At 40.8% G+C, this 27473-nt stretch overlaps 1 protein-coding gene across 1 annotated transcript in view; it reads left to right on the plus strand.

Moving 5' to 3' along the window:
* Window positions 1–27473, plus strand: part of BICD1 (bicaudal D homolog 1 (Drosophila)) — a gene marked incomplete at its 5' end in the record, with an annotated part of 84300 nt that overhangs the window by 16602 nt on the left and 40225 nt on the right. The window contains 2 exons of the mRNA XM_010154758.1: window positions 18424–18576; window positions 21939–22376. Coding sequence (XP_010153060.1) covers window positions 18424–18576; window positions 21939–22376 — 591 coding nt within the window. The remainder of the gene's footprint in view (window positions 1–18423; window positions 18577–21938; window positions 22377–27473) is intronic.

The raw sequence follows: 27473 nt of genomic DNA on the forward strand, positions 1-27473 counted from the left end.
AAGGTGTATGTGCAGTTTAAGATAATCTTATCCAAAAAAACTGCCTACAAAGAAACAAAACGACCTGAGGCAGCTACCAGCAGACTGCATGTAGTTCACATGTATTCTGATAAACGGTCTGTATCAAATGAGTGGTCTTTAAAAAAGAAGGCCCACAAATTAGCAGAAATGAGCTACTAACAGCATAATGCTGATGTCTAGACAGCCCATAATCTTCCAGGGAGAAAATAAAAATAGGAATTTTTCTGCTTCATCCTCCGATCATTGTATTTCATAGGTGAGTCATTTTCTAATGTTATGGAAATGATAAAGATCATCTGGATAAGCAAGGACCAGTGATTCCTGTTGCTACCCCAGTGGTGCTGCCATCTGTTCAGCTCCCTGCATACTTGGTGAGATTATTTAGGCAGTCTGTTCTTATAGTGCACATTAATCTTATTCATATGAGAAATAAAATACTGTGGAAATAAATGCTGTTTGCAATAAGATGTTTCTTCTCTCTTTTTTAAACCAAGACGTTTTACAAATGTCCTACCTCTTTATATAAATGTATGTATTGTTTTACCTGGTAATCAAATTTTTGCAATGTGTTTTAACTGTGCTCTAAGTTCTTAAGGTGTATTATTTGTACAGATTTCCTATAAATAGATGAGGTTTTTCCTCTAATGGGGAAGTGGAGGCACAGAGGCTGAGATCCCAGTTTTTAATAACTGGCTGCTCTCTTGCACGTGTTGGTTCCTCAGGGACACTGTGATCTGTGTGAGATGATGGAGGAAGTTTGTGTTACATCCTAAAGCTCAGAAAATCCTGGGATTATGGTATCCACAATGCTAACAGAAATGTACTGTTCTCCCTACTTAAGGTTCAAATATTGTAATCTTTTTTTTCCAGTGATCTTGATATTCAAGAGTCTTTAAGAGTGCTAGTATGAATCTACTAGGTTCTTCTTTATACCCTGCAAAGGAAGGCCCAGACTCTGTCATGCAGGAGCTGTCTTTCATATCTATTTTGTGTGCTTAAACACAGAAAATACTGACAACATTCTGTGTTTTCCCTGACAGAGTATTTAAAGAGCCTACCATCTTTTTTGGTTTGTTCTTAAATTATAGACTATTACAACTGTCTTTCTCTTTAAAGAAAGGTTTTTACACTTTCAGAAATCCCTTCTGCATCAACTCTCCCATTTCCCAGTTACTCTCAAAGCTGTGTACTGGTGCTAAATCCAAGTTTCTAATTGAGATTCTAAGCAGGAAAAATTGCATCAGTGTCTTTTGTTCTCCTGTGAAAGCCCATATTAATGGAGACTGCCTTATATAAAGCAGTGCCCTCTCACCTTTGAAACAAAGACGAGTTCCTGTCTGAAACAAGTACTGAGCATTTCAGGGTTTTCAAAGAGCCATACTGAGCTCTAGCCAGTCTTGATTGTCTTCCTTACCAGCGCAATGCACAATCACCACCTGTAGCGGTGTGGTGAAATACGTGGTACAGTCAGAAGGAGATCCGTCTCCAAGCTCTTTCCCAGGGCTGGGAGGAGGGGAGCCTTTGGTCTTTGGTGAGAGCCTGGCAGAGAGATGGTGCTTGACCTCAAGGCCTCTCCAAGAAAATAGTCGTGCCACAGGCTGGTGTGTGCTTTGAGATCTGCTGCCGTCTTACCCATCCTTTCCAGTCCCACGCTTGCCAGAAATGTGGGATTCTATTCAAAGTCACCAAACTGACAGTGGTTTAAATTTTCCTATCCAGCTTCTTTCCCCAAGTACCCTGGATTTCAATCAGATTTAGGATTTCTGTGGAAGAGAAAAGGGGCTGATGCTCAGGCTTGTGGCATGGGGTATCTCTTACCAAAGCCTGTTACACCTCAGTAAAATGTGTGAATGTAGGTCTGTAGTAGGAGAAAAATAAGATTCAGGCTGATCTTACTTACTACCCTTCATTTCAAGTGGACATTCAGAGCCTGTCAAACATAAAACAAAGAAAAGACCTATTTTTTATCCCAGGTATTGGCTGATGTTAAAATCCTCATGCTAACGTGTTACGTTGGTAACACCTGATGAGGCTAAACTCAGCCCTGTAACATGCAATGATGTTATGACTGACTCTCTCCACAGTATGCTTTTAATATGGGCTAATTAACACAAATTAGCTAATATATGTTAAAATACGCATTTCACCTAGGGCTGGTCTGCATTTTGGAGACAAAAAATTTGTGTCCATGGTAGTTCCCCATCCTCTCCTTCTCCCAAGCTGAGAGCCAAGAATATCACAACTGTTTTACTGACAGATGGGTTTTCTACTAAAAATTATGATTTGGCTTGGGTTTGTTTTTCTTAATTAGGTTATTCCTATGAATATGACTTTAATTGCCAGAAAGTATCCTCAGGTTCATAAAGCTGCAGGGGAAAACAGTGTTAGAAACCAGTCTGTCCCTCTGTCCACAAGACAGGCAGACAACACTGCGGGAGACTGCTGTTGTTAGTTTCTGACAGTTGTCACTGGGGTATGATACTTCCTTCTTTTTTAGTAAACAAATAAACAGCTTAAACCATTTCTCATCACTGGGTCACAAATGCACTTTTTTGGCGAAGTTTGGCAAATGAGCAGCCTGCAAGATTAGCAAACTTTATTTTCTTGCCTCTTTGAATTTAGCTATTATCCACCACATTTGTATGTCTTCCATTAACCTATTTAACTCAAATGGCAGATACTGGAAAGAAATTAGTGTTAGCTGCAAGCTCAGTACACTGCTGCCTCTTGTTGAAGAAAAGAGGAGTAACAAGTAAGGGTTGGAGAGGCAGAAGAAAGAAGCATTTTGGCAGTCTCCAGTGGGAAGAATAAGGACCACAAATGTCAGAGGAGAGCAGGAATTGAATTATTGGTGCGATTAGTCAGGGTGTGATGTTTTTATTGCCGGGTGTAGAACAAGTCAGGGCAGGAGAAGCTTTCTATACAATGTTTACATTTGAGGAAAATGGATGGAGAAGATTCACTGAGCCTTCCCCTGGGTTACCCAAACACTTCTCCAAGGGGATGAGAAGAAAGAAAATAAAAGCATGTTTGGAATGGGAATGCTTAGCTTTCTTTGAAATCTGTCTCCTCTGTCAGGAAACTAGGGTGCCTGCTCTTAAGTGTGTGGTTTTGTGAGTAAAGCACTTTCTAAATAAAACACCAGCTTGGTCAGGGTCAAACAGTAGCCTGTAAGAAGAGTGCTAAAGCAGCTGCATTCCCTTAATGAGGCTGACTGAGTAAAATCTTCAGGCCTCATGCTATATTTATTTATAAGAGCAAGCACAAAACGGTCCTGTTAGAAGAAACTGTTGAGATACTATAGTGTGCTAGGCTGAAAACAAAGAGTACATCTGAATTCTGTCCAGACGCTCCTGAAACTCAACTAACATGATCTTTGAGGAGCTCAGGAGTGTGGCGGAAAAGCCTTTAGGATTCAGAGGCTGATGTCTGATTCATCTTTCCATTGCTATGCGAGTGCGGTCTCCAAAAGCTTCCCATTTAGTGAAGATAGTTGGAAAGGTCCACTGGGAAGGTGATGGTTCCTACTTTCTCTGGACCAAGGCCAGAAATGGATTTTTAACTTGAGGCTTTGAATTACACCTAGAAAGGAATCCATAATTTAAGGAAAGCCAGGGATTTTGACTTGGTACCTTCCACGCAATTAACATCTCTGATTTCTAATGGGGATGTTCTCTTCCTGGAGCAGCTAGACTCTCTCCTCTGCTTGCTGCAGCTATGTCACTCCTGCAGCAAACACCAAACTGCTGCAGCGTAGTGCCTGCCATGCTCTGGAACACCAAAACGGATAGCAGTTCAATTTTGTATACTGGGCTCACGCGCTGAGGAAGTGTGGCCACTCGATGGTAAAAAGCCTCCATCAGCAGAGGCAGGATAAGTGCAAAGGACAGACCAATGCAGCTACAGGGATAATTTTTCCTGCTCACAGTTGCAATCTGAGTGTAACGTGATGTCCCACATTACACTGTACAAAGAGCGTGGTGTGAGTACGTATATGCAATGCATATCTCATGTTGCATATATACATGTATATAAGCATATAAGATTGGGAAGGTGCAAAGTGGATTTTCCGGTTGAGGTACTGGGTAAACTAGACCTCAGTATAATAATTAAGAACCCAAGGAATTGTTAGCAGTCTGGGTCATCTTCCCTATAGACATTCATAGCAATATTTCAATGATGAAAAACCTGAGAATGGTCCACAACTGTGTAGGTATGACATGGAATATATTGATCAATTAACAAAGGGGAGTTCATAAATCTCATCTTATTCCTGTTGCTTGTCTGAATTCTGACCTAGTTCAAGTGTGATGTTGTTTTTCCTCCCCGAGGACAGCTGTCGTTTTACGAGATTGATTATTCTGCTGCACGTTTTTTGCAGTGTGTAACTGAATTCGGTCGTGCAGTATCAAACCATTGGGCATACAGCAGTATAAAAACTGAAAAACTTGCATTTCAGTAGTTATTTGCTGAAACTGTTACTGGATTTCATTAGTAATGATGTTACACCAAGGTCTTGGTTGACTACTTTAAAAACTCAGAGGAAATTTAAAAATGCTGGAATGAGCTGGAGACGTTCTCTAACGGTTTGTTATATTTTATATTAGAAATCAGCCAGAAATAAACAAAGGGAGCATGAGCTATCAATCAGCAGTGGCCTACTGGGATGTTAGAAAGCAGGGAGAGAAATTAAGACTTTGGACTGCAGTCCGTCACTGCCACAGAAGTTTCTTATCAGTATGTGGAGATTTACAGCCAGCACTCCGACGTTACACTTGGGGTGCACTCCCACCTCGGGAAGACCGCTGCCAAGGGCTTGGATGGGAAGACTGTAGCGCTGCTGGCATCTCTGCTAGGCAGCTAGGCCTGCCAGGGCTGGATGGGGTGGCCAGTCTGGCACCCCCATTTTGCCCAGCTGTCACTGGCAGGCTTGAGCAAAGGCTGAGTTCAGAATTTGGGAACACGGATATTGAGATAGATAAGGCTTAGGTGAGCGTGTCTTTGAAAAACATGTTTTCCCCTCTACTTGTAACATGGGCATGTTTTTCTGGACTTCCATAAATCTAGAAAAAGAGTAGTTCTTCATTTGTCAAGGTTCTTGAGCACAGCTTCTGCAAGGACAAGAAGCTGCTTCCCTTTTGTGCTGAACTTGGGACTTGGCAGCTCCAAGAGTTGCTCAGTCCCTTTGCTTACGTGTTTTTGAACAATCACCGAGGTATCTCAATATTGTCCATGAGATACTGTCCTCCTCATGACACAAGGTGTTCATCAAAAATTGTAAGTGCTTTAGTGAATAATATCTTTCGGTAAATAAAGTTTTTTGTTGGTGTTCTCAGTTCTTTTGACTGTATCTTATTAATAATTCGCTAATGTTTCAGCAGAAGGATCCTGTGTCAGTCTAACAGCTGTCATGAGCTGAATGAAGTCCAATGGAATCAAATGTTAAAAGGAAAACAGCCATGTTTTTAAAAGGGAATACAAAAGAATGGGGGGGGGGAAATAGGTTTAAGCATCATTTTAATATTCAAAGTTGAACAATCCCCTAATTTGACTGGTATTTTACTCTCTGAGTAAATTTGGCATTTTATGAATTTTTTTTTTTCTGTTTTGATGCACTGCAGACAGTGAATAATATTCAATGTTTGTTTTATTTCCCAAAGAATAATTGAATTCTAAGGCTGTGCTGCCATGAGCAACATGCCTGAGTAACTCTCCCAGAGATGGTGGCATTAATAGTCAGCCCTTGCACTGTGTTCTTACGGCATGTATTATATTTGTCCTGCGTGCTGAGCAACGACAATCTTGTTTGCTCAGCTTTTTAAGGACAAGACAGAAAACTGTCAAGGTAGAAATTACTACAATTGACAGTAATTATATATATAAAGTAAATCTGTGAAATATGCAGTCTGTATTAAAATAAATGAAGGAAAGAATAGATTATAAGAGCCAAGATCAGGTTTTAAACCGATTTGTACTGAACAGTCAAGAGTACTACAGTGGTACAGTGTCCATATCAACAAATTCAAGCAACCTTTAGTGCAGTTTACTTTATCAGAACTTCTGCATAGGCATTCATATTCATGAATCACCATGTGTGCAGTAATGAATAAAAATTATGTGTAAAATTGGGTCCTAAAGGATGTAGTTTACAGACAGATGAGGTCCTTATCTTTGGCTGTATTTGCTGCCTAAGTCACTGAAATACATTACCTGAAATAAAAATGCTAACTCTTTGAGGAAAAAAAAGGCATTAGTCATCAAGCCATTTTCATCTTTTTAATATTAATCAACTCCTGTTTCTGAATTGATGTTTCTGCTCATACCACAGAAGAGTAAGTGGGGGTGGGTGTTCTGCACAAGGTCAAATAAGCTGCAGAATGCCGTACTTCTTTTGGCAGCAAATGGGTACTGTTACGTGGATTTTAATTGCTATAATTACTCCTGACCTTGAGGAAATAAGCTCTCTTTAATAATGACAGAATTAGCCGCATGATAACATTTGAATTTTGTGCCATAGATGTGTTTGTTTAAATGTGCCATGTCTCTGTCCTTCTGGAGAAGCAGAATTACTGGTTTAACTTTCTTGTTGTTCCTCCTTTCTTTTAGACTGTATTGATACTTTTCAAGGGGAACTTGAAATAATCTGTTGTAATTGGGAGGGTGGTGAGTGCAGATTCAGAAGGAGCTTTTAAACACCTCTGCAGCTGGCAATTTGCAGGAATGATTTTGAAAAGGGGACCTCTGCTATGAGCATGGACTTATGGAGCTCCTTTGATGCTGAGCTCTCGCAGCTCCTCTGCAGCACAATAGAGAATGCGTCCCAGCAGATGACTGCTTGAAACACGTTTGTATCTGTCAATAGTTTCTTTGTATATTTTGGCTGTTTATTCACACTACTTTCTGAAAAGTATTAGCAGTTTCTTTTTTGCTTCTTTCAATATATTTCTCCTCTCCCAATCCACTGTGAGGAACTGGGTGCTAGAAGGAATATAGTGTGTTAATTGGTGTTTCTTATTCTCTTTCCCCCCGACATCTAGTGACCATTGTTGTCCTCGGCCATCTCCCTACATTTCTGCTCTATGTCAGACAAGGACATCTAACGAGCTTGCTCTGTGGCAGGAGCAATTTGGTACCCACACTTCTCATCTGCCCTTCTGGAGAGGAGGAAGAGGTGGCTCAAGATGAGTGCGGTGGGTAAAGGGAAGAAGAATCCTGCAGAGAGGAACAGATGAGAGGTGGCTGAAGATGGGTGCGGTGGGTAAATGGAAGAATCCTGCAGAGAGGAACAGATGCATTTATTTTCCTGCTTTTTGTGGGTAGGGGAAAAAATACTGTTTTCCTTCTGCAGTGTGAAAGACTTGGGTTCAGATTAATCATTCAAAAGAGGTTTCTGACAAAGGCAAAAGCAAGAAACAAGATTCTTGGAAAGGCGATGGGATCTGTCATTAGAAGTGTTTAAGAAGGGATTTGACAGATACCAGGTGTTAAAGGAGAGCTTACTCTAGCACTTGTACACCATCCTAGGAGTCGCACACTTGCTACCCAAGTCTTGAACTGCTGGGACCGAAGTCCCTTCTCAGTTGGCAACGCCAGCAAGCTGATGGGTGCCCCTTTGAACTCCTTTCACACTCACTCTCACCCTCAGATGCTTCTCTCCTTCCAGGTTCAGCTCTAGGTTTCCTGTAGCACAGTCTCAGATATCGAATCTTATTTAAAAAAATTTATTCAGGTGGCACAGTAAAAGAAAAACAAACAGCTCAGCTGGGTGCCTCTGGAGAGGAAGGGCAATTATACCCTGACAATCTCTGCACCCATTCCTCATGTGCCTTCTCGGTCCAATGGTGATTTTTTTTGGTCTGGGGTCTTCTAACACTTTAACACTCTGTCTCTAGGCAGGTTGTTGCCTGTTCTCACCTTGTTGTTGGTTGTGGCCTCCTTACCTTCTGGTTTGTGCTTCTTGTGCACCTGCTCACACTGTCAGACTGAAACTGGGATAAACACTGCTTAGCAACAACAGAAACATCAGTGTGTTAATATTATTCTCACACTAAATCCAAAACACAACACTGTACCAGCCACTACGAAGAAAATCAACTCTATCTCAGTTGAAAACATACCTAAGTTGAAATTTACAGCTTGAGGCCTAAAGGCTTTATCAAATCTGGCTACTCATGCTATGTTCGTAATGAACAAACAGTATACCAAATTACTCAGCATCGTGCTATAACTCCTGCATCATAATGCTAAATGATTGACTCTGAATGATTTATTCTATTTAAAACTTGCTTAGCTAAACAACTAGTATTTCTTAACACAAGGAATGACATAGATGTACATCCTGGAAAAGATGAATGGACAAGATGCTGCCATGGGGCCCCTTTGAGACCTATTTTTCTATTATCTTATGGTATTTTGTGAGCTGAGGATGAGGATTAATTGCATGTCTGATTAATTTGAACTCAGCCCCCTACTAATTTAGCTGCACTGTTCCAGGGACCAGATTTATTAGCACTGCTGCCCAGCCTGGCTCTGTGTGTTGATGTGCTCTCAGCTTCCTGAGCTCTAACGCGGCCCTGCAGCATAGTCCTCCCACAGCAGGAGAAGGCAGAGGCACTAGCTCACAGACATCGATATTGCAGCGTCGAGCTGCTGTTTACAAGACCAAAGACTGGCTCAGTGTGCAAACTGAAAAAAGCAGGGTTTGGATAGTATTCTAACACAGTGCTGACAGCCCTGGCCTGGCACGTGCATCCCTCGACAGCACGACTTGATTACTGGTATAAGGAACGTAAGATTGAGCTAGCAGTGAGCTGTAATTAAAATAAGCTCTGAGTCCTGAGGAGAGGAGGCAGTTGCCATGGGGAATGGAAAGCTTACAAATAGCCTAGCTCTGTGGTAGAATTCAGTTGCTGCCCAGCATGCTCAGAGATGAGTTACCACAGGGAGCTCTGACACCATCCTGATATCAGAAGTTTGGATAAGACAGCAGAAAGCAATGCAAAAGCAAGAAGTCAACCAGAGATGTTTGCTTTTTCATACCAACCAGATGTTGTGTGTCCTGAAATCATCAAGGTCACCACTCTTATTTAGGTGCTTTGGTGTCTTTTCTCTTTCCTCCTTTCCATCCTCAGGAATTCACTGCTCCCTATGCATCAACATTTCAGTGCATACAGTGAAATCTTATTTCTGCTGGAGGCTATATATATGTAATGATTTACATTGATAGGGCTGGGTTTCTACCTCTGGTACTTACAATAGATCATTATAGATGTTGTAGAGCAGCAAGCATATCCAAAATAGAAATGTCATGTCTTCCTATTCCCTACCTCCTGCTAGCACCAGTGTCTGTGTTCACCCTGTCAGCAGTGTCAGGGAACATAAATACCATTAAAACTGTTTGTTTGTTTGTTTCCAAGGTGGCTTGCTGCCCTGTGAAAGCTAGCGCTGGCCCAAGGGAGGGCGAGGACCTGACTGCTGAGCTTAAACAGATCGCAGGCCCCACACCCTGTTAGCACAACTTCTCTTTTGTTGGTTAGCTGGTGCCCCTTCGGGTCTAGAAGGAAATCTGGCACTTTGTACCTGACAGATGGCCTCTCAAAGAGATACGTATAACTGCCAGATGCCTCTCCCAAGTGATCAGCTAGGCTTTAAAACCAGGTCTTGGTTTCTTGATGAGCTTGAAAAGGCCTATGTGGATCCTCTCTCAAAAAGCCTGCCTTCAGGCATTGTCATATACAATCACTGCTGTTGGCTTCCTAAATTTTTGCTAGCAAGAGACAACCTTCCTAGGCAAGGTTGTAATTGGGGAAAACCAAATATAAATTGCCATTCAGTCCAAAATGCCCCAGATCCCACCCTACTTTTTCTTCTTTTTTTCTGAGCTAATCTGGTAAGAACAGTTTGTATTTGGGATCTTTACAGCAGTACCCTGTAAGCCATGGGATATTTGGTGATGTAGAGTGGGTAACAGCCCTGCTTCAAAGAGTGCAGTCTCGTGCGTTTGTTAGTCAGGAACTATCCAGTGCAGTGGGAATAATGAGGATGTGGAAAAATAATTCAGCTAAAGTGTGACATTAAGAGGTAGTGTCCTGTCCGCCACTGGCTGCATGCTCCCACCCCGTACTCTTTACCCTAAACACAGCGTAGGGGTCCTGGGAAAGCCCATCCTTCTCCCGCAGCAATGGGGTTGGGCAGATGGCAGCAACAACGTGGCACAGAAGCAGCTGGGGAAGGGTCTGTAGCACAATTTCTGTGAGGGGTGGCTGAGGGAACTGGGAGTGTTCAGCCTGGAGAAGAGGAGGCTGAGGGGAGACCTTATTGCTCTTTACAACTACCTGAAAAGAAGGTGCAGAGAGGTGCGTGTTGGTGTCTTCTCCCAAGTGGCAAGCGATAGGGTAAGCGGAAATGGCCTCAGGTTGTACCAGGGGATAGGATAAGTGGAAATGGCCTCAGGTTGTACCAGGGGAGGTTCAGATGCAACGTCAGGAAAAACTTCTTCACAGAAAGGGTTATCAGACATTGGAATGGGCTGCCCAAGAAGTGATTGAGTCTCCATCCCTGGAGGCATTTAAAAGATGTGTGGATGTGGCACTTAGGGTCATGGTTTAGTCGTGGATTTGGCAGCGTTAGGTTTATGGTTTGACTTAATGATCTTAAAGGTCTTTTCCAACATAAACAATTCCATGATTCTGTAAGCGGTTGTGGCTGGCCCCTGACTGGACATGGTTTTTGTCCATTGGTACCTGGAGAAATTTGAAGGCCACTATAGGCCTGAATGGGCTACAGGAAGACTCTTCGTGGAGAGTGCTGCGTTTGCAAGATGATGTTATCAGGCTGCTCCAAGGCAGGATGTCATCTTTCTTTTACCCTGTCAGTGTGGTATTTAGAAATAAATCCTCCCTCTTAGAAATGTTTAATGCCACTAGAGCTGCAGGAGACAGATGAGTAGCAGAGTTTTAAAACTGATGACCTCTACAGTATCTTCTCATGGCAAAGCTTTTTCCAGACAATGATATTTTGCCATTTGCAATGATCATATGTTAATGTATGACATCATTCCACAGATATGTGGAAGGATCATATTAACTGAACTGTGCTATAATCCTTAAGTCTGAATTTCCTCTTACGTTATTTTAATACAGTTTGGTTTGGTAACGTTTCTATACCTTTGAAGGAATTAGGAATATTTCATCAGTGTTCGTTACAGGGTGCTGATATTAATTATAATTAATTGCAGTTAATACATTAATATATAATTAATATATAATTCATTAATACTAATTCATTAATTGCTATAAATTCAGTCAAATTAAATCGGTATTTTTCAGATAACTATGAAATGTGTAGTATATATCAGTTTATAAAGAAGTAATTATAGTATTACGTGATTGTGATAGCAGGAAAATTAAATACCTAAATGAGAACATTCTTTAGTTCTATCTTTTTTTATATACTATATATGAAATTCAATAAAACAGATATAGAGATTTATATGTAGCAGGATTTACAATGTTAATATTATGGGTTTCAAATGGTATGATAACTACATAAATGGGCCATTTGATAGAAATTCACCTTGCTAATTTAGATTTAGTGATTCCAATTATATATGCTGAACATTTCAGGTTATTAAATTCTAGATGTATTGTAAATGCTTTATTTAAGAGCTGTTGCTGGTGAAGGAACTTGAAGCATACATTATCTTGATCTGGCTTCTATTCAATATGCTATAGCTAACAAATATATGGCTTTTTTCATCCTCATCCTTGATAGTGCTGTCAATAAGTAAATCCATGGTAGAGAAAGATTAGAGGTACTTATGTTATTCCATAGATGTACTTTCAAAAATATCCTGTGCACAATAGCACACCTGCTTTCCCCCCCCCCCCCTGGTTTTGAGACAATGAATGTTACATAAAAAGCTAAGGAATTTCAGAATTATACATAATTTTAAAAGTTAGTGGCTTCTGGTTTTGGACAATAGGAACTATACTCGTGCTCTTAAAGTGGTATGCTAATACACCTGGTTAGATGTGAAACAATATTATGAACTCTAATAATGCCACCTGAATGAATTTTTTTGAAGGATGAGATCAGATAAATTCAGATTAAAAAAGGAAGATGCAGACTTTTAACAATGAGGAAAAAGAATCTTTGACGTAATTTATTTGGGGATATAGAGATATCTGTGTATTGAAAGGGAAGCAAAAGTGGTTCTGCAAGAGATGCTCCATCCCTGCTTAGCTAGGCATCTGTGTCTATGAATCAGGAGGATCGGGCGGCACATTCTGCAAAAGGGTCAGACCAGGTCACACTAGTCATCTACAAAATCCCATTATGGTTTTAAATATAACTGGAAACATGGAAAATGTCATTCTTTCAACCCAAGGTGAGCATTCCTGTGTACGAGAGAGAGAAATTTAAGGCTAGTCTAGAGGACATTCTTTGTGGACTTAAACAAGCTGATGGTAAATAAAAGAAAATGGTCCATGTCTTCTATTCCCCCTTTTGTCCTCTATTGTCTCAACTTCCTTTATCCCTTCAGAATGAAAAATCAGGACCTGCTGGGGCAAGCTGGGTATTTTTGCAGACCAGTTAGTGGTCTATGGCTGCGTCCTCCCTGGACTGCCAAGTCTCTTCCTGGGTCTTTACCTTGTACTGTTTTCCCCTTGGGATACTTCCATCAGTAGAAAGGAGGAAGGGTGGCTTTCCAGTGGTGTCCTGCTACATCGCTATGGTGAGAAGAATTTTCTGTATGATGCAGATTGTTTACTGAAAACAAAAAATGTACTCATAATTCACATTAGAAGCTTCTAAAGAGGAGATATAATGGGGCTTTAAAGCTTCTACAGGTATATCTTTATAATCTAAGAGTAATGAGCCAAAGATACTTTTGGGTTTGTTTATTTTTTCCTCCTTAATTTCTCATTAATTTACTTATACTTGCATGTTGCCAAGTAGACACAAACAATATATTTAAAAAGAAGACAAAAGGAAGTCCCAAACCTGCTTTTGGCCAAAGTTATGATGGTAGTGCTTCCTCATGCGAAGTTAGTGTGTTTGTAATTAAATCTGAACCCCAGTTAAACTGTATTTTCTATGATATGCCTTATATAGACCAGCTGGAGCGAGTCCAGAGGAGGCCACGAAGATGCTCAGAGGGCTGGAGCACCTCTGCTATGGGGACAGGCTGAGAGAGTTGGGCTTGTTCAGCCTGGAGAAGGGAAGGCTCCGGGGAGAACTTTTTGCAGCCTTCCAGTACCTGAAGGGGGTCCTACAGGGAAGCTGATGGGGGGAAATTTTACAAAGGCCTGAAGTGACAGGACAAGGGGTGATGGGTTTAAATTGAAAGTGGGGAGATTTAGATCAGATATCAGGAAGAAATTCTTCACAGAGAGGGTAGTGAGGCACTGGAACAGGTTGCCCAGAGAAGCTGTGGATGCCCCATCCCTGGAAGTGTTCAAGGCCAGGCTGGATGAGGCTTTGAGCAACCTGGTCTAGTGGAAGGTGTCCCTGCCCATGGCAGGGGGGTTGGAACTAGATAGTCTATAAGGTCCCTGCCAACCCAAACCATTCTGTGATTCTACGATTTTCCTCTTCAGAGTAAAGTAAACGTGACATACAAATTTACAGTGAGACTTGTCAACAAACACGTGAGATTATGGATATTAGTCTGACCATAAACTTTCTATTACATTCAATTTACTGCCAGTGCAATAAAACTGTCATCAGATTAAATGAGATTTTTTCCTGCATCAGCTATAATACAATGCCATTAAATTGGAAGTATATAAATTTTCCATTGTTCTCTTACTCAAGAGTTATGGAAATTAGAATGAGTTGCTCACAGCATCATGCTATGGCTTGCATATTCCAACAGATAAGTAATGATTCAGTTAGGGTGGTTTGGGGCATATAATTAATTTTTGGTTATAGGACTATTGTGCAGTGTGAAAAAGGGTATGTTTTACTGCAGTAAGGACCTGAAATCTTTTCATGAAAAAAAAGCTAGGGAAAAAGCCCAAACACTACTTCCCCAATTTTGTTTAGGGCAAAAGCCAGTAGACCAAAAAAAACCAAAACCAAAAACCACTAAACCAAAAAACACACAGAAATAAAAGAAGTCCTTTATGTACTGCAAGACAGGGGATAATCAAAATAGTTAATGGAACTGCATTCACTTTAAAAAGAAGATTTCAAAACACCACCGATTTCTAAGAAGTTCAATTTAGGAACATTAGACATTTCCATTCTTCATTTCAAAATACCCTCTCACTTGTCATTATTTGATATTACACAATGTATCTCACACACAATTAATACAATGTGCTCTGTATATAACGTGGAATATGGCATTTTAAAGGTTTGCTGAATCGAAAATTTATAATATGTTCATACATATTGCATTTAACTTTGCTTAGAAGTACAAAAGTTCAATATTATTTTTATTCCACTGATGCTGAGAGAACTGTCAGGATTGAAGTGATGGTTGTACTACACAGTTACGGTCCTTGCCCCTGTAAAACCTAGAGAGATCTTTCACTTTTCATATATGACAAGTCTGAAAATATAGCTAAGCAGTAGTGGATAGGTGACCTGAACAGAATTTATCTCAGCTGAGCCTTCTGTTTTTCACTTCTCGTGGTCTGTTCCGTAATGCATGGGGTCATTAGACATGTTATGTGACTGACATCTTCCACAATTAGTGCTCACATATAATTAGATGCAATGGTGACAAGGACTCTGTTGTTTCCTATAGTTTCACAGAACGGCTTTTTCCTTCTTCTTTGGCACTGACCCATTAAAACCGTTGCACCATGTTCAGCTGGTGAGTGGGATTGAAAATGGTTGATAATTATTACAACATTCCTCGTGTATCATTAGCTCCATCTCTTGGACTAATTTGGTTTTGACAGATCCAGCAGTTCATAGGGGAATCCTCTCGGAGTGTAAAAGGTCCCGAGGCAGTGCCCTAGTAAAAGCACGTGGCTCAATTGCTCTATCCTGCAAGTTTAATGTTTAGTGCTTGATGACCAGTAAAGTTCAATTACGAATTATTTTACTAATCATTTGGGTTACATCGTCCTCTAGTGGCTCATATAGATAACTGCCCTGCTGGCAGACTCCTTTTGCCTTGTGTTTTAAATCCTCTCATACCATTTTCTCACAAGTCCAGGTCACCTCGGACAAGGCTTACGCAATGGCCAAATAAAAAGTTTGCATCTTACTGCCACTGTGTCCTTACAGCAAGACCTACCCTCTATGGCTGTGTATTGTCTGCTTAAGGAACACATGTTTAAAATAGTTCAAAACAACAAGAGTTGTGAGAAGATACTGTATTTAATCAGAACATGTGATGGAAACAAATACATCCTGCTTTCTGACAGTAACGAAGAATAAACTCAGCATTAATTTTTTTTTGATAGGTTGAAGTCTAGTTCACTTCCACAAAATGCACAGAGCTTGCATACAAAGGAAAGCAGAACATTCCCCTGGCATGTCCAGTGGCTATTCAAACGTAAACCTCCGTGACACCAGGCTTTTGCCCTGTGCCAGCATCATGCAGGTGTTGGCAAACGGGAGGAGGGATCTGGGAGCACGGAGAATAATGCTAGGGTGTTTGCAGTGACAAAGACAAAGCGTACATTTTATGTTGCTTTGAAAAGGAGATATCGTGTTCTGTCATGTGCTGAGTTGGTTTTGCCCCTGTGGCAGGGCAGTAGGATTGCTTCCAGCAGAGGACTTGTCCTGGTCTTGGGGCCTACAAGGAAGCTTTGTGGGGACTTTTTACAAGGGCCTGTAGTGACAGGACAAGGGGTAATGGGTTTTAATTGAAAGTGGGGAGGTTTAGATTAGAGAGCAGGAAGAAATTCTTCCCAGGGAGGGTGAGGAGGCACTGGCACAGGTTGCCCAGAGAAGCTGTGGATGCCCCATCCCGGGAAGTGTTCAAGGCCAGGCTGGATGAGGCTTTGAGCAACCTGGTCTAGTGGAAGGTGTCCCTGCCCATGGCAGGGGGGTTGGAACTAGATGATCTTTAAGGTCCCTTCCAACCCAAACCATTCTATGGTTCTATGATGCTGGTCACAGGAAGCATGGCAGGCAGCCTTGCATCAGGCACAGGTGCTGGGATGTTCCAACTGGCGAGCCTTCCCTTTTCACACCTTTTCTTCCTTGAGCAAATGCCATGAGTAATGAGGAGTAGATGTTGCTCTGCAGAGGTGGTTTCTGCTTGTGTAAGAGGAGGAGAAGACAAATGCTTCTGTTTATAACTCTGAGTTTGTGTAGGAGAAGGAGCAGTTACAAGGGGTGAAGGAATGAGGTTTCTATCATCTTAAATGTTGATGCACTCCAGCAAGAAGATAGCTCACGTTTCCTTTTGCTGTTTGCAGTAATAGGAATGAAAAAGCAGTACTCTGACCTTACAGAGTATTTAATATGAGAGGCTTTTTCAAAGTATCATGCCTTGTACTCTGTCAAGAAAATAATATATCAGGATTCAGTAAAAATTCTTTACTCAGGTGCCTCATCTCTGGCCACCTTTTTTCTTTGTCCCGTTTCAGAGAGGCCTTCCTTTCTACCCGCAGTGCAACTGTGTGCATTGGATGGATGTCAGCCGTTTGCTATTCATTCCCTGCGCTGATCATCCTCCAAACACCAGGAGAGTTGCAGAGTAGCTTAATTATACTTGACAGAGGGGAGCCGTGTGTTTGGTGTTGTCCATGTCCTGCCTCAGACTCACACGTACACCCACACCTAGGAGGCGTCAGTAACCACCGCAGCTGAGAACGTGCCGACAGAAACAGAGCGTATAAAGGCAGCTCAGAGGTATAAAACGCCTTCACCTCGTAAAATCACCTGTGGTGCCATTCTTACAGCTCACTCAGAGGTTTACTAGGCAGTGATGGATGCAGGAGTATTTGCAGAGTTACATTATCTAGTGCTCTGTGATTCTTCTGTCACTGGGGATCTTTTAAACCAAAGCTGTAACTTTGGTTTAAGAAATCACATAGGGTATTTATTCCTTCTTAATTAGCTGCCAGGAGGGGAAAATGATGGTTTTTACTTTTCTCTAACTACAAGGCTTCATCTGAAAGACTGCTTTTATAACTTTTGCGTCAGCACTTTTTTTTTTTTTTAAATTCATGCTTTGCAATGTTATTTTCCAGGCAATTTATAATTGTTTATTTAAGCTAGTTCCTAAGCCAAGTTTTATTTATCCTCAATTCAGTAGGTGTGGTTTTATCCTTTATGTATTAGAGAATGAGTTATGCAGGTTGATCTATTTAGAGTTCAATGGCTACAATTTCGTCTGTAATGATTTTTCAAATATTTGATTTTTCCAGGTAGCTATCAGGCCAGTGATTGCCCTCCGTCTACACTGGAATATTTTCCAGATATCCATTACTGCTTCCCGGGTGTGCTCTTTCTGACACCCCAGCAACAAGGGGGTTCTGCCCCATCATTAAGGTCACAGTGGTGTTTCCCTCCACCAGCTGCTGTGGCAACGCTCAGGTTCTTCCTGCAGGCAAGGGGAAGATGTGACCGATTATGCCTATTCCTATTAATCAGGGGAATGCAGGCTTCTCCTCAAAGCAGACGGTGAGGTTGCTTCTGCTGACTGTATCAGTCACTGTGGACTTCCAGCTGTGCGTTAACTCCATCTTCCCGCAGTGCTTTTACACTGGGGTTATGCCAGCAGAGTCTTTCTTGACTCTTGATGTCAAACTCAGCCAGGGCTGGAATCTGAGGGAGGCAATTTTTGGTGAAACTGGTCCTTCATGGCCTCTCTCATAAGGCTGTCTGGGAATTGCATCTGCTAATGGGAAAAATAAGGTGGTGACCTTGTGTGTTCTCAGAGTGCTGGGTGTAATCCTGCTCAGCACAGCAATGCGTTTGTCAGGTTTTTGGGGGTGCTTTACAGCCGTCTCCCTGACAGATTGCCCCCACCTGCCTGTGCGCCTCTCTGACGCCTGCAGACACAAGCACGTGAGTGCACCTTGCTCAGTAACAGATGTCTTCACCCAACAGACGCCGCTCCTCGTTGCTTTTCTGTATGGATGTAGAAAGCATCCTTCAGTGGAAAACAGGTGGTAATTTTATTTAAATCCAACCGTAGAGCAGTAAAACTAATGAGATGATAAAGCCTTGCCAGGTTTTCTCTTTCAATAATCTTGAAACTGTTTTAATTAAGCTTCCGTGTGAGGTGTTCTCATTTCTGCATTGCCAGCACACGCCTGAAATTACCGCTTGGCCACCGATTAGAAGGTGGTGCTGTTTTGGTTTGCACTGTTAAATCATTACTATTTGAGGATTAATTTTTTTTTTTTACCTTTTCTACAGGCAGTGTTCATCATTAAAGTGACTGTACACGACTCATAATGTATTTGCATTTTCTCTCATCAGAATAATGAAATGGTGGAACTACAGAGGATACGGATGAAAGATGAAATTCGAGAGTACAAGTTTCGAGAGGCGAGACTCCTGCAGGACTACACCGAGCTTGAAGAAGAAAACATCACTTTGCAGAAACTGGTGTCCACACTGAAACAGAATCAAGTAAGCATCGAAAGATTCTGGGCGCTATGCTGAAACATGACACCATTTTCTCCAATTTCCATAATGTGATCCCACAGAGCACTTTGACACAAGTTTCTTTGTAAAGGGTTGGGTGTTTTTCAGTTAAGTTTTTGCTAAACACTTATTCTGAAACAGTGTTGCTGGCTATTTTTGAGGTACGGAGAAGCCCTTACCTCAATTTTGGAAAATCCTGCTGGAATATTTCATTGAAGAACGTTGTAATAGCAGGACAGTTATTAAAATAGATAGAATTGTGTCTTTGCACTTCCTGCTTTTCCTATCCTTGCTGTCTGTACTGTGAACTCAGTGCCCAGAGACAGAATTCAGCCCTCCGACTCCTCTTGCTTTGTTTCCTCCACATCCATTCCTCTTCTGAAGTGGAGAAAAGAGGAAATAATCTCCCTGTTCTTCTTTTTTTTCCTGCTCCTTGGGTTTTCCTGTACCAATTTTGCTCTCTTCTCCAGCATGCTAGCCTACAGGTTTAGCAAGCTTCAAAAAATACGTGAAGGGACATCAGTTTTTCCTGGTCTGTCTTTTGTTTTCCCCATTAAAACCATTTTCAGCTGACAGCAAACCAACACACTGGTGCTCACTGCAGTGCGGAACGCACGCCAAGGAACCACCAGAGACAACAGCCCCACTGCAGCCAGATGCAAGCAGTCACAGGGTCTGTTCTCTCCCCCTTACAGAAGCACAGCTTCCTTTGCTGCAGGAGACGTGTACCGCTGAGGAAGCTACCAAGAGCACCGTTGTCCTTTAAACTGAATAAAAGAGATTTGTTCTCATGTCGGAAGAGTTAACTTGCCGTGATCAATATTTAAGTATCCAAGTTGGATGATAAAATACTTTATGCCTTGTAGACACCATCCAGATCAGCATCACATGGCACTCCTTAACTGCTAGCAGACGGTACCAGCGCTGCATCACAGCACCTGGTTTGTGTCCTAACCCACTGCCTGGCTCCGTCAGGGCTTTTTTCCAGCAGCCAAGACTGTCACGGTTTCTGATGGCAGCCTGGTTACAAACCTGCCTTATTCCTTCAGGAATATCCACTATTGTTTCGGCTATCTTTTACTGCTATTTTACCACTCTAGCCCAAATGCAACTGAAACCTGAAACAGCGGGGCTGTGCTGCAGGGAATACACAGGTAATAGAAATGGGTGCATCGATCCTGTATTTATGAAGATACCCAGACTTTCACACTCCTGAAACTGAACTTACAGAAGATCATCTTTGTGTCAGTTATTTACTAAGCAAGCAAATTCGCCCTTTGAGGCACAAATCTTTTCCTCACCAAACTCATAGGAAGCATTTTCACACTATCAGGGAATTAAAGACCCCTTTATAGACTGTCCTAGTTTGCCCCAGAAGAAAATCTGTTTGCAAGTGTTTATATTTCTCATAATATTTCATTCTTAATGAAACCAAATGCCAGCATTCCGTGGAGAGAAAATCATTGCCACATTTTGAATGGCTTTAAAAATCAGTCATTTTGCATCACATATCCTTGTGCTTGTGAATGCTAAAATAGCTTTGATAAAGATAAAATTTCAAGAGCGTTTGATACTTTAATTTACAAAACCATATCTTACAAGTCTTAGTGATAAACTGTCATGATCTAGGTTAGGTTCTTTTGTAAGCAAGAATCCATGAGATGGTTACCATACAGATGGTATAGACCCCTAATGTTCCTATGGATTTAAAATTTTAGTTTCTTTTTTATATGCTTAAATTAGAAACATAGCTACTTGATTGGATTTTCTGATTTTTCAGATGGACCTCTCTCTCCCTCCAGCAGAAAAGATAACAAGTTCCTAAATGTAGATTTCAAAATATCGTGGGTTTTCCTTTTCTATTTAATATTTCCTGAGATGATTTTGGAACTTTCTTTGTTGTTTGATGTGTTTCCATTCTCTGGGCTTTAAGATTAGTGCTTTGGTTTTTTAAGTTTGACTTACGAATACAAGACTTCTGACATGTTGATAAATATTCTATTTCAGTAGGAATGTTGATATTTCTAATTTCACCAGAATTTTATTGTAATTTTTAAAAATATATTTGTAAAATAAAAAATATTCTAGACAAGGCCATAAAATTGGAGACAATAATGCGTATTAATGCATATGAATTAGAAAAACCTCAACTGAAAAAAGCTTTTATATGGAAGCATAAATCTTTTTCTCTTTCACCAAACTATTTAATTAATTCACCTGATACTGGAAATTTTTTGCGTTTGGAAATGAAAAGGCAGATGAGTAACATGATTAGAGTTAAATTGACAATCAAAGTATGATTTTTTTTCCCATGAGAGTTGATCAAGCATGGACACGGACCTTTATAAACAAAACTCTTCTTTTGCACAAGTGTGGGATTTTCCCACAATGAAAAGGAAGATGAGGAGGGCCAGCAAGGGAAGATGTTCTGCAGGGGAAGGTTGTATGCTGCACCACCTAGATATTGCTGACCAAGTGGTTACAAGCTAGTTTGGTTTTCCTAGGCTTTACTTCTTGTTAGGTGCTCCTTCCTTTCTCCCTGTGAGAAGGAAATACCAGTGAGTCCCTCCAAGCTTGGCGGGGCTGCACCAGGTCACTGGGGGACACACTCCAGGCAGCGCTATAGGAGCAAAAGGTCGCCAAGTACTCCAAAATAGTGTCCCCATCACACAGTTCAAGGACTGTGTGGCTGGATAAGCTGTTTACTACGTTTGTCTGGTAGTTTAAAAACCTCTAACAATTTGGGGCATCTTGGAGTTTAAACTGATTTTATGAATAGTTTCCTGTTTAGTTTTTAAAATCAAATGCTTCTTGAATAATTGAGCATTTGTATGCCACAGAGAGTTGAGGCTCTTCTAGAGCTTTTGTACTTGAACACTCCTGAGACACCAGACACTTCAGAGTATCCGGGCCCAAGTAACTTTATAACTTGTGAGAATTTAGACAAGAAGTCATCTTCAGAATACTTGCCATTAATAAATCAGACAATAATAACCTGAGATCTATACATACCATGATGTACCAACATTGCTTACAGCAGTTCCTAATAAATCTATGGTTACCAGGGTATCTGCTACTACATAGCCTTCTTTCCATAAAGTACACTGTTTATTATCATAAGTTACTCAGAGAAAGGTGTTATATTTCTTGAGTCTCCCATGCTGAAAAAGTGAACAGTGAGGTATTTAACTGAGCAAGCTCTGTGCAGCCAGTGCTTTGCAGCTGCAGGCAATGTCTGGTATTTCAAACTATTTTCTGTAACACCTATTTCAATAAGGCTGATAAATGGCAGGTTTTCATGACTCAAGTTTTAGTATTATGAATGTTCTCTGTCTTGTCTAATTCAGGTTGAATATGAAGGCTTAAAGCATGAGATTAAACGATTTGAGGAAGAGACAGTGTTGCTTAATAGTCAGCTAGAAGATGCCATCCGGCTGAAGGAGATTGCTGAACATCAGCTGGAGGAAGCTCTGGAAACTTTAAAAAATGAAAGAGAGCAAAAGAACAATCTGAGGAAGGAACTCTCCCAGTATATCAACCTCAATGATAGTATGTATAATAACCATATTAATATATCAGTAGATGGATTGAAGTTTTCAGAGGACGGGGGCGAGCCCAACAATGACGACAAAATGAATGGACATATCCATGGGCCTCTCGTGAAACTCAACGGTGACTACCGAACTCCCACGGGTAGGAAAGGAGAATCTCTGCACCCCGTCTCTGACCTCTTCAGTGAACTCAACATATCAGAAATACAGAAACTGAAGCAGCAACTCATGCAGGTAAGAGCTGAATTTAATGTCCTGAAGTGTGTGGACACACATCCTATGGACCCTAGTGCCAACTTCTGCAGTTATTGGCCCCTGGTGATGTTCTTGTCCTCATCTCAGACTTCTGCTTTGGTGTTTCTTTATATCCAGATTTTGCTAGAAATATCCCTAGTAAACAGAGTATCTGTCTGCAAAAAACTAGTGTGATCTGAGCAGATGTTTGGTGCAAAGAGGTGAAAGGGACCTAGTTGCAGTGGTTGAAGATGGCTAGAACTTCCTTTTTCCTGCTTTGATAATGGGAAATGTCCCTGAAATTGCAAGTGGATCAAAGTACTCTTCAGTATGACTACAGCTATCTGGGAAAAAAACCACCAAAATACTGAGTTGATTATGCTATCTTGCAAGTCAGAGGGAGTTTTTGCCATTAAGGTCAGTTTGAACAAGATTTGGTATGCTGTCCAGGGAGAACGAAAGGAGAGGAATGCATGTGGGGTGTGAGATGTCACAGAGTGCCCTTGTCCACCCTGGCAGTCCCAGCGGATGTGCAGGCTGCAGAGAGTGCCTTGGGGACTGTACAGTGAGTATTTGTTCTCTAGACAGCCAAGCCCAGCCCATGCACAACCAGATTAGGAGCCTGGGATGCATGCCAGACAAAAACTCAAGCTGCCATCCCTGATGCTGACATCATCTTAGAAAGGGGTACAGTGCCATCAGAGAAAGGGTCCCGCTGCCCAAGCTGTTGAGCATCTTCTCTGCCACAAGAGCTTGAAAGGTTTTGGCACCATCAGGGAAACATCCAGCATTTTCTAGCTGCAGGCTTCCAAGAAGTGCCTCTTCTAAAGAGAGTAAATGTAAATCCTTTACTGATGAAAATGTAAAAGGCGATTTGGAAGTAAAGTAGAGCAAACCCAGTTTCCAGGGCTTGCTAGAGAACAATGAATCCCTGCATGGTGTGTCCTACATTTGCTGAAGAGTTAATTGTTCTATTTACTTCATTGCCAAATGCACCATGGGAAGTTTTGATCCGAGCTATGACATGGCAAACATCGATGACATCTAGTGCTTTGCACAAATAACTTTGATTCAAGATATAAATCATATAAGTGGAAAAGCTTGAAATCTGGAATTTTATTTCTCGGAAAAAATCTGTCAGAAACTTTTCCAGTATTAAAACGTAAACAGTTTGTGTATATATACATAGAGTATGCATGTGTATGTATGTATACATTTATGTATACAATATATGCACATATTTATTATGTGCAGCTTTTGATTTCATTCAGAAATACAGTGTTAAAATTTTTAAGAAACAGCTTCAGAAGTGTTCATATTTTAGAATACAGGTAAGCATTTTCAACCATCATTTACAGTGAAGTTTATGCAATATAAATTTGGAGTGAAAACTGTTTGGAAATAAAAAAAACAAGATTGTTTGAGTATGGGTTTTTTTGATTTTATTAAATTAAATATTTAGCTTGATAAATCAGCAAACTTCTACTTGGAAGGTACTGCAAATGTCTTGATAGTCTCTGACTTTAACATTAGTTATTTATTTTACACTTCTTAAATGAAGAGTCAGCCTCCTGACAGTCAGTAGCCACAAAATGTCTAGGGTCCTATAGTACCCTAGGAGGACCCTAGAAAATAAATATAACCATTTTTTTGTCAGAACATCTTTGCTGGGCCCCAGCATCCTTGTTGCCCAGTAATCATGTTTAAAAGGAAAAAAAACTAGACCCAGCTGGAAGCCTGATTTCTTTAGATACTGAAAAGGCTTACTGCAAAATGCTTATGTGTACTTTTTTTAAAGTGATCATCTTCTCTGTTGAGTTGCAGCAGCTCACCTTGGGTCACACAAATTAAATGGGAACAGTTCCTCCAAAATTTTTCTCATAGTAGTTGGGAGATATAATTGGGTGCAAGCTGACAAAAGGTAATTCTTCAGCAAGATTAGATTTTTGTTCTCCTCCACAGTGTCTTTGCTCTGCAGTGTTAATTCAGCTGTATCTCAATATTTGGTACATGGTCCTCTTGTTTTCTCTGAAGAGGCTGTACTATGACAGAGTTGTTGAAGAAACAACTGACTCCTGAGAACTATTTTTATGTCTATAAGACAGTAGGCTCCTTTTTTGAGAGAAATAAACTTCACGTTTGCCATTTTGTATGCGTGTGGCAATTTTTTTTATTCCTCAATCTCAAAAAGAAGCCTTCACTAAAATAGTATGACACATACAATTCCTTCTGCAGTTTTAGGATGCTTGTGCTCCATGATCTGTGCTGGTTCCTAGGAAAGATTTAATTGTAACTGTTCCCTTCCCATCTTTTAAATCCACTAGGTAACAAACATCTTGATGAAAATTCTGATATTCTGAGATTTTTCTCAGAAAAGCTCAAGACTTTTTGCTCTTCCTTCATGATTGTTATCCTTTGAGAAGAATTACCTGTCTCATCTTTAAAGCCTAGGACTCCTTCCATGCCGATGATTTCTCTATTCCTGAGACCAACATCGTATCTGGAAAACTTAGATTAAGTTCTCTTAAAAAAGGAAGTGGGGAGGAGGTCATGAAACACAATTTCTAAGACTCTTCTCCAGCTGTCTAGTATTCTCTGAACAAGACATGACACAGCTGAGATTCAGGGTTCTTGAACTGAGTTTTTCTGTTGATTTGTTCTACTCTCCACTGGGAATTGTTCACTGATAGTCTGATGTTATCAAAACAAAACAAACAAAAAACCCAAAACAAAAACAAAGGGAAAAATAACAATGGTGTAATTGGTTTCTATAATTGTAAATTATAGAGCAAATTGGGAAGGAAATCTCCTCAAACTGATATTTTGAAGGGAAGGATGAATTGCAAAATAGGTACAACCATTTTGAATTGCTTTTATTTTCATTTTAAGATGATGAAGATCCTTATTGCAGCTACTAATTTTAATTTCAGGAAACAAACAAAAAACAATAACAAAAAACCACCAACTGGACTGAAAAATAACTGCAATTTCCAGAAGTTCGCTGTGGGTGGAAATAAGAGTACAGTAATGTCTAGAACAAGAAGTACAAATACCGTACTTGGAAACAGCAGAGCCATTAATATTTAGAAGGTACACTCAGGGCTGAGTTGGAGCTTTGGGGTTTTTTCCCCTGAAAGTAGAAACATGTATTTATAACTTTAAAGAGAAGTAGATTAATCCATAATTACTAGACAAGAATGAGTAAAATATAGTAAGTGTATGTATTTCATTTTACCTACTGTCCAGGTTGGTATATGGGTTTTAAAAGTTGCATGTTTTCAATGGAAAGAAACCTTTGAATCTGAAAGAAGTATTTATTTCCAAACATATTTATGTTCAGAAGAGAAAAGATCATAAAGATCCCAATTATCTGTCTTACAGTTTTCCTTCATGCTAGAGTATGATGGCTGAGATCAGTAATCCAGCAGGATAAGTTCTGTCTGATTAATTTAAGCACACAATGAAACACCATGCTGCTTTAACACCAAGTTGTTTTCTTGAAGGAAAGGCTCTCTGGCTCTAAGCTCTATATTTATTTTTACACTAGTGAAATCTACAGTTAATTGCCTACTTCCTTGTGAAGTTACCGACAGTGGACCCATACACCTTAAAAAGCCAGCTGCCCTTGGTGTGTAATGCATGGATCTCTATTATCCGTACGACTTCTCACCATAAGTGAGCTGGTCCTTTAGATTACGCAGAATTCAGATTTTCGTGCACATGCGTAGCTCTCCTTACCAGCTTGAAGGAATAAATACCTTCATTACCTCATGAGGGTATCACAGTTAACACCTAAGCCTGCTGTACCAGGTGGTAACAACTAGAGTTCAGCTGAAAGTTTCTGGGGTGAGCAGGACTGGGCAGACTGCTCGATGAAAAAAACCAGAGCAAACCCAGAGGCTTCTGCCTTGTCTCTCTGAGGCACCCCCAAGACAGGTCTGACTGAGAAATCTGTGGAGAGCAGTCACCTTTTAAGATGCTCTTGGCAAAGGGGATGGTTGCTCTGTTTTTGACTTTTTCTGAACAAAGGTTGGCTCACACAGGGGGGCGAGCAACAACAAGGAGCAGCAGGAGACTGAGGCAGCAACCAGGAAACAACATCAAATGGAGAAAAATACCAATATACTTGTGGTGCTCGGCTGTCCTCTTCTGTGTTACAGCACAGATGATGCAGTGCCTAAAGTGAAGCGCCCTATATGTAAGGAGACAGCCTCTTCCTGAGTCATAAAATAATCATGAGGTTTGGCCCTGTATTTTTTTAATTCTTATTCCATCAGTCACCTGTACAGAAGAAAACTAGGCTGGATTTTTAGATGTTTTTAACATGGCTTCTGTTTTTATTCTTCCCGTTTCTGTCTGCAATTGATTGCTGGTTCTAATAGAGGCCACAGTTTGAAAGTCTGTCTGTAAAACCAAGGGATCATCATATGCTTTAGTGCCTTAATACTTCTGAGCAGCAGCCATTGCTCAAAAGCATCATTATGAGAAAACAGGAGGTTGAACCACTGCTTGGAACATTTTGTGAGATGGCATTAATACCCTCTAGGTCTCTAAAAGGCTTTTCCTTCAGTAAGATTCATGGTGGCTGTTTTGACTCTCTTCCAAGGGCTACCTGAGGGGATACAGATGGGGAAGGGAAAGATTGTTGTAAAAGGTTTTTTGGAACTGACAGCTTTGAATTCTCTGAATTAGTAATTCAGCTACTCATAAAGGGAACGTGGAGTATGCCATTTTCACTGAGTGTGTAAACACAGGGTGAGATACTGCAACAGTGGGAGAGAGAGAGCAGTAAACCTGGTAGGTTCAGGATCCCATTGCAAAAGCCTTGAAAATAAGAAGGATCCCATCACCTTGTGCTTTCCTGTGCTTCCCAATTTATAACTCAGAACAGGACAAAGGCGTAGAAAAGACTTGGACCATTACACTTAAAACCTGAAATGTGAGTCTTCCGGGGGTGTTAGCATGAGTAGCAAGTACCTCAGCAGATCAGATTTTCTTCACTTGCTTGAGGGTGCTGTGCATGAAAACTTCTGGAGGAGTCCTCCATGACTGCTTCTGCTGTTCAACATCCACACTTCTCTGTGGCTATTCAGAAAG

Source organism: Eurypyga helias, unplaced genomic scaffold (genome assembly GCF_000690775.1).
Source record: "Eurypyga helias isolate BGI_N326 unplaced genomic scaffold, ASM69077v1 scaffold7247, whole genome shotgun sequence".
NCBI lineage: Eukaryota > Metazoa > Chordata > Aves > Eurypygiformes > Eurypygidae > Eurypyga > Eurypyga helias.